This window comes from Haplochromis burtoni, unplaced genomic scaffold (assembly GCF_018398535.1).
Source record: "Haplochromis burtoni strain Fernald_Lab_line unplaced genomic scaffold, NCSU_Asbu1 Contig_1888, whole genome shotgun sequence".
Classification (NCBI taxonomy): Eukaryota; Metazoa; Chordata; class Actinopteri; order Cichliformes; family Cichlidae; genus Haplochromis; species Haplochromis burtoni.
Window position 1 is genome coordinate 1 of NW_024584249.1, and position 13,326 is coordinate 13,326.

The 13,326-nt window shown below is 41.1% G+C and overlaps 1 protein-coding gene across 2 annotated transcripts; it reads left to right on the forward strand.

Annotated features, from left to right (window-relative positions):
- Positions 1 to 216: 216 nt before the first annotated feature.
- On the forward strand, positions 217 to 4,207 carry LOC121813541 (phospholipase A2 inhibitor and Ly6/PLAUR domain-containing protein-like). 2 transcript variants are annotated; one of them, XM_042217371.1, is made up of 6 exons: positions 217 to 341; positions 1,364 to 1,410; positions 1,673 to 1,789; positions 1,865 to 2,008; positions 3,570 to 3,707; positions 3,793 to 4,207. In XM_042217371.1, the coding sequence occupies exons 1-6, from the start codon at positions 325 to 327 to the stop codon at positions 4,188 to 4,190; spliced, it is 861 nt and encodes a 286-aa protein (XP_042073305.1). In that variant the 5' UTR covers positions 217 to 324; the 3' UTR covers positions 4,191 to 4,207. The 2 variants fall into 2 exon arrangements, with proteins under 2 accessions (XP_042073305.1, XP_042073306.1); XM_042217372.1 differs by having other exon boundaries at positions 229 to 341; positions 3,570 to 3,680.
- Positions 4,208 to 13,326: the final 9,119 nt, after the last annotated feature.

Here is a 13,326-nt window from a genome sequence, read left to right on the forward strand (position 1 = left end):
CTTGTATGCTTTTCATACAAGTTTCACACAAGACAGATAGAAACTTTATAAGATTTATATATATCTCTTTTCCATATGGGTAGGGAGCCATATGTTTTATGAGGTGGTACTCATTGTGAAAAGTTTGAGAACCACTGCTGTAAACAAAGCAGCACTTCTGAGCTGCTTCAGCAGGCAGGCCACACCTTTTTCTCATCCCATAACACGTGATTTATTCTCAGAAACATTATCCATGCTAGATACAATATCTTCCCAGTACAGGAGCAGGACTATCTGTCAACCGAGGTCAATTTGTTGGGGAGGACAATTTGCAGGTTACAGAAAATGCTTCTTCTCATAAGGTAAAACTAAAGTTGCTTCTCGTGTATTGAATCAAAAATATATTAATCTTAGCATGTTGTTTAGGGTCAGGAACATACCCACTGTTTTTCCTGATCCCGGCTATAGAGGACACCCTGCCTTCTCCACCATGGTTTCAAAACTCCGCAGCCAAATACTATTATCATTGAGAAACACTGGTAAACATTATAAACTCATTTTCACATTTAGAATAATATAGTCTGTCATTTTATTCATATAACCATTCATATAACCTGTTAAAAAACAGGACAAAGCCATCATAAACATCTTTACCCATTGAGCTCCCACAGAAACCATGTCTAATCCCTGTGTGTTACACCCTCTTCCCTGTGAAATTCTGGTGTTAGTTTCCCTATTTATGTTGTTGCTTTTGAGCCAGGTCATAACACTGTGGAACAAGTGCAAAATTTCCAGTGTAGAGGAAGGGGTCTCTCTCCTTCCATTTACTTTTATACAGCAGTGGCAGCAGTGAGTGCAATCTGCAATGTGCAACTAGTCTAATAGAATGCAATTCTACTAGTAGACTAGTAATATTTGTACAGTATATTTGCACAAGAGTTTTGTACCTGGATTTTAATTGAATACATTTCATTAGTGGCTTTTCCAGAAGGTAGTCAGTCATTGAAGTTAACCAAATCATATTCAAAGCATGCAAAGTGTTATTGTTGGACTAGCCTTCTCTTTTAAATAGAGACTGACGGCAACTATGCTTCAGTTTTACCAGCTTTCACAGGATCTCAGAAGCATGTCTAAAAAGTTCAGAAATTCAAATAACCAAAAGTGTGTGAAATGCAAGGTTTACCAATAAGATAATTTATTTACAAATTTAACAAAGGCTAATATTTGCTATGCAAATAAAAAAATTTGATTGTCAGGTTCTTTCACTGTCAAAGGAAGGGTTAAGTGGTGGTCAGAGTGAGAGAGAAACCACTCCCCCCAATAAGAATTACTTACAACCTGAACAGAAACTAAACTAAATTTCACTTCTATCTGACCATCACAGAATGCAGATCCTTGCGCTGATCCTTGGGATCCTGCTGCTCCCTAAAAGCAAGTTTTTCCTTGGTTATCTGTTCTTTAACATTTTAAAGAAAGTTCTGTAATTTCAATGAAACTTTTTTTTATTGCTTTTACATCATGTTATTTACAACCCAGCAAAAAATGTGTCTACTTCCTACAAATGATTGTACTATTTATTGTACTTTTAGCCCTTTGTTTGAATCTATTTATTTTAGTTGGAGTTTCAGGATTTGTCCATACGGTTAATGCAAGAAAAGTTGATTTAACTCCTTATTTAAATGTCTTTTATCAGCATGTCCATTGGAATGTTATGAATGCATACCAGGACCATCTGGAAGCTGCAATGAGACAACAAAAGAATGTCCATCCAATACTCAGTGTGGTTCAGTCAGAATGATTTCAAATATGGGTAAAATGGTATTTTATAGTTCTTCTATTATTTTTTGAAGTGACCGAGTTTACAATGGTTCCTCTTTGGTTTCAGGTGGTTCAGAATTTAAATTTATGGGGAGAACTTGTGTTACGCCTGATCAGTGCTTCAGTGGCTCAGTCAACTTTGGATTTGCCCAAGTTGTAATTAACAGCAAGTGTTGCACATCTGATCTGTGCAACTCTCAAGATGTCCCTGGTAATTTACAACATGTTTCTTGGTATTTTGAAATAGTATTTCCTGTTGTGATAAATAAGTAGATTTTATTAATATTGTGGAAGAAGTTACAAAGTGAGCCAGGTTTAGGAAAATTAATTTTTTCTCAATCACTGAGTTCTCCTGATGGATGAGGATTACAGTTTTTTACAGTCGCTAACAAGCGCCTACCCATACTTCAGATACTTTTTCTAAACTCTTAACACAGACCCACACCTACAAAACACAATTGGCCAAATGGATAATATCCTTCCCAAAAATACACTCTGTTAAATATATACTAACTCCTCATTTCAAAATTAGAACACATCTTTCTCTGCACACACTAACTGTACAAAAACACTATAAATCTGACTCAAAATGAAATTAGTCTGTCAAAGAATAACACTTGTCTTCACTTCACAAGGTACATGCAGTCAATCAAAGTACACCAGGTGTCAAAATACTGGCTATTATTGACATTACAAAAACTGCATAGACTTTTATGTTTCAGTTTTACAGGTATGTGCATGCGAAACATGCAATCCACCATTTTGACACCAGAAATGTCTTGGTTGGTAACTGCATGTCCACATGTACAGTAATGTTCACATTCAAAAGCATTCCAGTAAAAAGCAAACAAGTTTCTGTGTCTTTACTGTTTACTACAGGAGGTACAGTAGAAACACGGTATGATAGGACAGAGAAAGTGTCACAGTATTGCTTACAGTGAACAAAATATCCATGGAACACACAAGAGCATTCTGAACAAAAAAACAACAGAAAGACCATGGTTGATTACATGGTCAATGATAGTGGCACGGATTTCATCACTGACTACTGTTCTTGCAGCCCTTGGAATGCCACCACCACGCATTCTTACACCTATACCTTGCCCTCTCCTTGGGCCTGCTCTTCTCTCTGGGCCCCTTGCTCTTACTCCTCCTCGACCAGACATTACAGTGTTTGTCTTTTTTTTGTTTCCAAAAACATCACTCCTCAAGGTCTTGCCTTATGAACCCCACTGAGTCTAAGCCAGAATGGAAGAAGGTGTGGTTGGCCCAATTTACCCAACATAAATCAGCTGTGTGTCAATTATTCAATTGTTTGTTTGTTTACAGCTGAGATATATTTTTGATATTGATATTGTTTTTGTACTGATATCATTGCAGGGGCAGAGGTTTTTATACTGTATCTACGGTTTGGAATATTGTTTTTGCTATTGTGGGATGTTGTGTGTTAACATTCGTAGATACTACAAGAACAGTCCATAGTTTTGTTGGGAGGTATAACTTGTCTGTTAAGAAAATGTAAGCATTGTGGAAATGTGTTCACTGACTGCATATTGGGTGAACACGACATGAAATGTGTGAATGGTATGGCCACAACAGACCGATCCTGTGCTAATTGTGTTTAGAGTTTTGCAAATGTGACAACTGTTTGGACAAACGCTTGTTAGCGACTGTAAAAAACTGTAAAGCATCCAGTATTTGCATATCTGATGTTTTTTGGCACTTTGATAAAATAAGGAAACAAATAGGACATATATATTTGTGCTTCATAGATTGGAGCATACCCTCGCCAAATGGGAAAAAATGCTCGCAATGTGATGGAAATGACTGCACCAAAACTCTAACCTGCAACAGAAATGAGGACTACTGCATCTCAGCAGCAGGTAGCAGGCCTAGAACATTAAGTTTCTGTATGTTTATTTTCTGCTTAGAGGAATATTCAGTGATTCCTTTTTTAAAACTTGCAGCACAGTAGAATAATTTTTGTTTTCTCAGTGAATGCAGGAGGGGAAACTACTAAAGTAAAGGGCTGCGCCTCCAAGATGATTTGTTCAAACACACAAACTGCACAGCTCTCAGGAATCATTGGAGGAGAAGTCAGCTGCTGCCAGGGTGACCTCTGCAACAGTGATACAACAACAGCATCACAGCCCAGCAGCACAACTGCTGGCACAACAACAGCGTCACAGCCCAGTACTACAACTGCTGGCACAACAACAGCATCAAAGCCCAGCAGCACAACTGCTGGCACAACAACAGCATCAAAGCCCAGCAGCACAACTGCTGGCACAACAACAGGATCAAAGCCCAGCAGCACAACTGCTGGCAAATCAACAAGTACCATCCTTGTATGCTTTGTGGCACCACTGATCGCTTTGGTCTTTTTCTCTTAGCTGATGAAAAAAAATAGCACGCCTTCTTAAAATGACACGCTATTATCTATATAAACGACTTCACTATAATTGACTAAAGATAACACAGTTTTATGCAGCATCTAACTTCCTGGTGAGTGATCAAGGGGACTGCTTAATATCTACTATAGCACAGATGATTATTAATGCTCCATATAATTAGATGTTGTTCATCCTAACAGATACAACTTTAAAAAGAGCGACAGATAGCCCAGTACTGATAGGAATGAGCCAGAGACATACTATGATGAGAGAGAAGGAGAAAGGCAGAGACGAGAGAGAGAGAGAGACAGAGAGAGAGCAGAGAGAGAGAGAGAGAGAGAGAGAGAGAGACAGAGAGACAGAGAGAGAGCGGAGGAGGAAGAGGAATAATCATCGAAGATTAAAGGCTTCAATCACGGTACAGGCATGTCATTGTTAACATGTGTACATAATTATACGTATATATCTAAAATATCCATCACAGTTAATCTGTACTTAACCTCTGGGTGGTCTTGGGTCGATTTGTGCCATTTTTCATTGTTCGTATACACGCCATTTGCACTGTGTTGAACGGAATATAGCCAACTTTTCCAAAAAAAAGTCTGGTTACATATATTTCAAAATTCCAGTCTGACTCCCTTAAATTAGCTTCAGTGGCTGAGCTACAGATAAACTTACACTATTGGTCCTAGTGGTCGATTTGTGCCCCATTGAAACCCATTATAAACGCTATTTCCCATTCCACGGTCATTACAACCAAATAATGGGCCATCTTCCGAATGTTGGTGGTACTCGGGAGTCCGGGCCTTGGAATTGTATCTTTTGGGAAATATTTGATTTCTTTGTTTTTTGGGGCTAAAAAAACAGTGCGGCCATGTGACGAAACCGGGATATAAAGGGTTAAAATCCGCGAAATGTAATTAAAACTTGATATGAATATTTCAAGGAGAAGTAGGTCTAAAAGATTGGCTAATTTAAAGTGGAAAAAATATTAATATATAGATATTTTATAGCACTTTTCATGGCGTGGTTGATTTGTGGCTCTAAGCCCAATAGTGTATGCATTTTTCTAGGACCCCCCAGAGGTTAAACTGTATTGAAACTTACTTTGAGAACCACCACACAAACTGATTGCACAGCATATTCTACTAAAAAGTCACTGATCATAAAAATACATAAATAAATAATTTACAAGTCTGTCCTATGAAAACAATTATTTGCAGCTTAATAATGCTTCAGCAATGAAATAAAACAATCTTAAAGAGGATTCAGTAAATGAACTGATTCAAAAATAAAAAGAAACAAATCACTTTAATAAAACAGAAATATCAATCAAATGAACTCAATTAAAACTACAACAATTCAGTTATTTAAAGAAGCTTTAAAAAGGCCTTCAGCAGCATCAGGATTAAAAGAATAATGCAGCATAGTTGTTATTCTTCTTTAATCGTGAAGACTTCTAATTAGTATGTATTTAATTATCTAGACCCAGATAGCACTGCGCTATGGACCCTATGAAGCCTTAGATCTTTGCCCAGTTGGTTGTTTAACTTTGCAAACAACAGATGAAAACTACATTGCTACATTTAGCAGAGGTCACATTATGAGTGACTTTGTGTTACACAAACAAAACATGGATAACTTTCACATGAAGAATTCTGTAAAATGCAATTCTTGTTGTATGTTGCAGACTTAGATTAAAAGGAATTGAAACCAGCATAGCGTTGTGAGTCCGCCTTTACTGTAACTTCTGCAAATATATAGATATTTTTATACACTTGTACACCATCTGACATAGCTTTTATTAGGCGCACTGTATTATGGTGAGTGGCCTGGCTTGTTTCAAACTCAAAACACCAATACTTCTTACAGTAGCATAAACGAAATAACCCTAAACAAAAGTCTGATTCCCAGGTCTGAATTAACTGTGATTACAGTCCAGTACAGGTAGACATCAACCACAGTGCCACGAGGTTTTCACACAAACTGGCAAATTAGCTCTAGCTGCTAACTGGTAGCTTCATGGCTAATCTACATTGCTAACAATAAATATACAGTAACCACACATGATGGGAATTAACAGCCAACTTTCCTACATTCCCTGCAACCATGTGGACTTATCTTAAGACCAAGGTCAAGTTATTTACTATTTTTATCTGCTTAAGTGCAAATATATAGCCATAGTAGTATATTGTTACACGCTTGTACACACTTTCACACAGCTTTTGTTAGGCGCACTGCATTAGGTGAGTGGCCTGGCTCGTTTACTCCCACTTCAGCTGCTCATTTCAGGAGATACTCCCTCTTGTGGTGTAACGGAGAATAACTACTCTTCCAGCGCTATGTCTCGTTGGAGACTGGCGCACACATTATTTTACAACAATGTGTGCGTGAACAATCAGAACATTTTCACCAAATACAATATTGTAAATAAACGATTATGGGGGAAGGGTGTCTTTTTTTTGTTAATGTCTTCTTTTTTTGTCATTTCTTGTCCTCACATGTACAATTTTTTCTCCTGCTCATTAAATTTGATTGGTGACAGTCCCTGGATAAGCAAAAGAAGATGGATGGATTAAATTTGGTTAGTGACTTATCTACAAGTATCCCAAGATATCCACTGAGTGCTTAGTCATTCAAGTTAACCAAATCACATTCAAAATATGCAAAGTTTTATGGCTGACCTAGCTGCCAAAGGTTCTCAATAAAAAACATTACAGAGATGCACACAGATAGAAAAATCCCCAAAAGCAAGATGACTTAACTACGAAGTTAGCAATAACTGGAGCTGGGAGAAGAATTATTTATAAACTAGCAAACAATATTTTTTAAAAATCTAATACTTACACTTTATTCAGTATGTAGAAAGGGCAATCATAATTAAGCTGTTCAGTACAAGTTGTAGATTCAAGCTGCTCTTCATATTTTTGGCCACCAGGTGCCACAGAAGAGGACTGAGGTTTTTATCCTTTCAAGACTAATTTGACTCACTAATGATCGGCACAGGGTTTTATTTATTTATGTATTTTGCTCAAATTCACCAACTTATCATGTTTATATTACATTGACTTCATGCAAGGTCCAGTTTTTGGTCTCTTGTTATTGAATGTCCCTCTCTGTCTGTACACTGCTAAAAAATAGATTCAGTTGTTGATCTAAATGTACCCCAGTACATTTAGATCAACATTTAGATCAACATTTAGATCAATGTCCAACATGCAAATGCCCCCAGTTTCTTTCAGAAATCATCATTATTAACAGTCTCTACACTCTGTGTAGTGTTGTAGCATGCATCTCACTAGTGTTATTCTTAATCAGGGCCTGTCTCATCTTTGTACACTGCCTCAGTAAAATGAGGTCAGTACAATTTTAATTTTGCTTCAGCCAGCTGTGTTTTCAAATGTTGTGTGAACAGAATCTGCAGAATATCACAGCAGTTAATCTAACCAGTTGATCAGTTGTTTTGTTCTTTTTTCTGCTTTGAGACATTTTTCCACTTGTAAAATATGAATTATGAGCAGTAACAGCGTTACTAACAGCGTTACTTTTTTCAGTAATGAGTAATCTAATGAGTTACTATTTCTATCGTTAAAACGCCGTTACCGTTACTAACAAAAAAACGCGGTGCGGCCACGTTACTATTTTTCAACAAACAGACAGCTGAAGCTGTCTTCAGCTTACCGCACCTTATATCAGTTGTACGGAAGTATCTGCCTATGTAAGTAATCGGGGCGCTGCAGCTTTAAGCAGCAGCGCGCGCTCCCGCGGGCGGCAATCACTTTCTGCCCGACGATCACTTTTTGGCACAGCACCTGGAGCTCAGGGGGCAAAACATTTGCATGAGTGCTGCTGTTTGACTGAGGAAGAATATAGTAATCGTGGTAAGCCAAATAAAACAACCAATTTAAGATGACAAAGCAACAAGGTGATATATACCAGTTTTTAAATTGTGCTGATAGGCCACGTAAAACCAGAGTCATGATAAACAATATATATGCGGCGTTTTTTCCTCAATAGTTTCGTCACATTTACTGTCTAAGAACAGCGCTAGCAAGCACTCTCTGCTTATGAGCAAAAAATAAAAAAACAAAACAAATAGCAGAAATGTACAGAAAAATGTACCATGTCAACCAATCACAAAATGATATGGCAACATGACATTGGTTGTTTAGGGAGAGGGGGAAGTTTTAGGAGTGACGGCGCGAGAGAGAGAGAGAGAGAGCAGAAAAAGAGAGAGAGCGAGTTTTGAGATGTGAGAGATTTGTGACGTTTAGCGTGTTTGGAGTGTGTAGTTAATGTGTTGTCTTGTGTAGTTAGTGTGTAGTGTTGTGGATAGTTTTGTGTTGTGTGTCAGAACAATGAGGCGACTGCTGTCTCCAGGTAGAAAACAGGAGTGATACGCCTGCTGCTGTCAGACCTGCAGGTATCAGGCTATGATGTTGACAGAAATTGTTTTTTTAGAGTTGCACATATAATTTGTGTGGCATCGTATTAAATGCAAAACACCTGATTGTTATGTAAATAATTTGAAATGGTTATAAAAAAAAAGTCATTAAACATGTGTTTTTAAAAATATAACTTTTTCTACACAGATTTCATGTTTTTTGTCTGATTTTAGATCAATTGTGTTAATACAGTATGTCAAAATGAAAACATAACTGTAAATTCACACACGTGAGGTTGTGCTGAAAAGAATGATACCAAACAAGGCAAAGTAAAGAGTTTTTAAATCTGGTAACTCAGTTACTAACTAGTAACTATAATTAATTACTTTTTCAAAGTAACTTGCCCAACACTGATTATGAGATAACTAAGCGGTGTTGTAACTGTGTTGTGATGACTCTGTGGTGATGAAGAAGGAAAAAAGAGGATGAGACTTGATTTGAAGTTAGTTTTGAGCCACAGGTTTTCTCTTCCTCCTCTTCTTTTTTATAAAAAAGTTTATAGATATTTCAATCTTTCTTTTCCCAGAAGGTCCATTACCAGCATAGGGAGAAAATATATTTAAAAGCCACAAACTCTGTGCCACCTCGCTTGCGTATTTTGCTGTTCTTTCTTGCAATTTGACATTCAGAAATATATTTTATGGGATAAATTAAACACTGTCTTAATGTGAGTAAATTTTGTATTACAATTTTCCTTCTATTGGAGACTGAAACCATTTGGCAAGAGTGCCAGATATTTTTTGTATGCAGGAAAGACTATGAAACAGTGGACAGCTTTCTATAATGTGTCAAAAAATCAGCCAGATATCACTCAAAATTTAATCTGCAGATTTTACTATGAATTTTACATGTCTGAAGCCACAGAGCAATGCTATGATAAAACTAACATACAAATATAAGTGATGGTAGTGTATATGACTGAGACCATTACACTGACTCCACAGGCTGAGTGAGTTCAGAAAAACCAATCAGTTCAATCAGACTAAAGTTTTGCCACTAATAAATGTCCTCCAGCAGAACTTTATGTATCAGGTTGGTCCTGACATATGCACAAACATGTTTTGGATGGACTGCATGGCATAACATTAAGCTTGTTATTATGAAAGAAAAAAAGTTTTGCTATGACAGCTTTCCTGAGATTTCACAAGAGTCAAGCTCTTGGTAAATTGAGAGCTTTGCTTTTACACTCAGCTCCCTCTTCCCCAAGACGGACCAGTGCAGCGTCCGTATCACTGCGGCCGCAGCAGCAATCCGTCTGTCGATCTCCAGCTCCCTTCTCCCACTGGCGAACAAGACCCCGAGATACTTGAACTCCTCCACTTGGGGCAGGAACTCATCCCCGACCCGGAGTGGGCACTCCACCCTTTTCCGGCTGAGAACCATGGCCTCAGATTTGGAGGTGCTGATCCTCATTCCCGCTGCTTCACACTCGGCTGCGAACCGTTCCAGTGCGAGCTGGAGGCCTCACCCGATGAAGCCAACAGAACCACATCATCCGCAAAAATCAGAGATGAGATTCTGAGGCCACCAAAGTGAAAGCCCTCCGCCACTTGGCTGCGCCTAGAAATCCTGTCCATAAAAATTATGAACAGAACCGGAGACAAAGGGCAGCCCTGGCGGAGCCCATCACCCACCGGGAACGAGTCCGACTTATTGCCGGCAATGCGAACCAAGCTCTTGCAACGGTGTATAGGGATCGAATGGCCCGTAGCAATGGGCCAGACGGGGTCATCCCCTCATCCCCAGACTCTGCTTCCTCCTCCGAAGACGTGTCAGTGGGATTAAGAAGGTCCTCGAAGTATTCCTTCCGCAGCGCTCCGCCCAGCACTATACACAGTGCAGGTAGAGCACCGCTTTCCCCTCCTGAGACCCTGACGGTTTGCCAGAATCTCTTCGAGGCAGTCCGAAAGTCTTTTTCCATGGCCTCTCGAACTCCTCCCACACCCGAGTTTTTGCTTCAGCCACTGCCCGAGCCGCATTCCGCTTGGCCTGTCGATACCTGTCGGCTGCCTCCGGAGTCCCACAGGCTAACCAAGCCCGATAGGACTCCTTCTTCAGCCTGGTGGCTCCCTTCACCTCTGGTGTCCACCATTTGGTTCGGGGATTACCACCAGGCAGGCACCAACCACCTTGCGGCCGCAGCTCAATGCAGCAGCTTCGGCAATGGAGATGCTGAACATGGTCCATTCGGACTCAATGTCCCCAGTCTCCCTCGGAATGCTGTTGAAGCTCTGCCGGAGGTGTGCGTTGAAGATCTCGCGGACGGGGCCTCTGCTAGACGTTCCCAGCACACCCTCACTACGCGTTTAGGTGCACCGGGTCTGTCCAGCGTCCTCCCCCGCCACCTGATCCAACTCACCACCAGGTGGTGATCAGTTGACAGCTCAGCCCCTCTCTTTACCCGAGTGTCCAGAACATATGGTCGCAGGTCTGGTGATACGATTACAAAATCGATCATCGACCTACGGCCTAGAGCGTCCTGGTGCCACGTGCACTTATGGACACTCTTATGTTCGAACAGGTGTTCGTTATGGCCAAACTGTGATTAGCACAGAAGTCCAATAACAAAGCACCGCTCGGGTTCAGATCAGGGAGGCCGTTCCTCCCAATCACGCCCCTCCAGGTCTCGCTGTCGTTACCCACGTGAGCATTGAAGTCTCCCAGCAGGACAACAGAGTCTCCAGGTGGAGCACCTTCCAGCACCCCCCCCAGGGACTCTAAGAAGGCTGGGTACTCTGAACTGCCACTCGGCGCATAAGCGCAGATGACAGTCAGGACCCGTTCCCCGACCCTAAGGCGCAGGGAACAAACCCTCTCTCCACCGGGAAAAACCCCAACGTACCGGCAGCAAGCCGAGGGGATATTAGAATACCCACCCCAGCCCGCCGCCTCTCACCAGGGACAACTCCAGTCTGAGACAGAGTCCAGTCCCTCTCCAGGAGACTGGTTCCAGAGCCCAAGCCATGCGTAGAGGTGAAGCCCGACTATATCTAGCCGGTACCTCTCAACCTCATGCACTAACTCAGGCTCCTTCCCCACCAGAGAGGTGACATTCCATGTCCCAATTGCTAGTCTTGGTAGCTGGGATCAGTCCGCCAGGGCCTCCGCTCCTGGCCGCCGCCCAGCACACAATGCACCCGACCCCTATGGCGCCTCTTGCGGGTGGTGGGCCTGCCAGAGGATGGGCCCATGTCCCCTTTTCAGGCTGTGCCCAGCCGGGCCCTGTGAACTAAGGCCCGGCCACCAGATGCTCGGCTTCGGGCATCCTCCCCAGGCCTGGCTTCAGGGCGGGGCCCCGGTAACCCTATCACGGGCAGGGTAAACTGTTCCCTCGATGTTTTTGTCATAAGGGTCTTTTGAATGGCTCTTTGTCTGGTCCCTCACCCAGGACCAATTTGCCATGGGAGACCCTACCAGGGGGCAAAAGCCCCCAGACAACATAGCCCCTGGGATCCCTGGGACACACAAACCCCTCCACCATGATAGGGTAGCGATTCACAGAGAGGCTAATAAGATCCCAGACACATTGATCTCTTTGTAGCAAATTATTAAATAAGCATATTAAATCTTCCTACTGCACAGGTTTGAGGAGACAGACCTTTTCTACAGATTTTTATATTTCAGACATATTTTATAATCAAATGCTACTGCTGACATCAACACCATCAATGGCAAAACTTTAGAGCAATACACAACTGGTCTCAGTCTGTCCCCATGGATCTAAGCCAATACAACAGAGGTGACTTGTCCAGTTTTCCCCACATATAGATGAAGAAGCAGTGTATAATCTGGTTGCAATTAGAAGGGGAGTAGTGCAGCAAAGACATTTGGGCTCTAGCTCAGGAGGTAGAGCAGGCATCTACACAATGGAAGGTTGTGTGGGGATTATATCATTTTATATCATGTTGATTATTTTTATTAAGCTTTGAGCAGTGGCATTTGATTAAACATTTATTCCATTTATTAAACATACAGTTTCAATCATGTTATTAACACACATTGCATTTGTGCTCATGATAGAGTTAAGCATACAGTCTAATGAAGGTTAAAAGTGTAGTTCGGCGTTATGTCTGAACTGATATATTGATGAAATGACTTGAATGCTGTGAATGAATGCCTAGCATGCTTACATACACATAGACATGAAGTATAATTTCTAGGGTAAAGGTGAAAGACATCTTGCTTTGTCTCTGCTTGGCAACTAGCGATCCGGGGTCTACAGGAAGCATCTGGAGGAGCCAGACAACCATATAGGGAAAAATGCTGTTAAACACAGAAACTTGTTGAACTGTCGTTAACTATAACCTATACATGTGATGTTTTGTCTAACGCGAGAAGGGGCGTTAACCCTGACATAATAAAACCATGCTGAAAGTACACTCAACAAAAATATAAACGCAACACATTTGTTACTGCTCCCATTCCCCATGGGATGGACGTAGAGACCTAAAATTCATTCCAAATACACAATATAACCATCCCTCCCAAACAGTGGTCACAAATCAGTCCAAATGTGTGGTAGTGGGCACATCTGCTATATTGAGATAATCCATCCCACCTCACAGGTGTGCCACATCAGGATGCTGATCTGACATCATGAGTAGTGCACAGGTGTACCTCAGACTGCCCACAACAAAAGGCCACCCTGGAATGTGCAGTTTTTTGCGCTATTGGGGGTCTGGGGACCCAGA

Coding starts and splice junctions, on each gene's coding strand:
- LOC121813541 (XM_042217371.1), top strand. Junction 1,790..1,864: donor CAGAATGATTTCAAATATGG/GTAAAATGGTAT, acceptor CTTTGGTTTCAG/GTGGTTCAGAATTTAAATTT. Junction 3,708..3,792: donor GCCTAGAACATTAAGTTTCT/GTATGTTTATTT, acceptor TTGTTTTCTCAG/TGAATGCAGGAGGGGAAACT.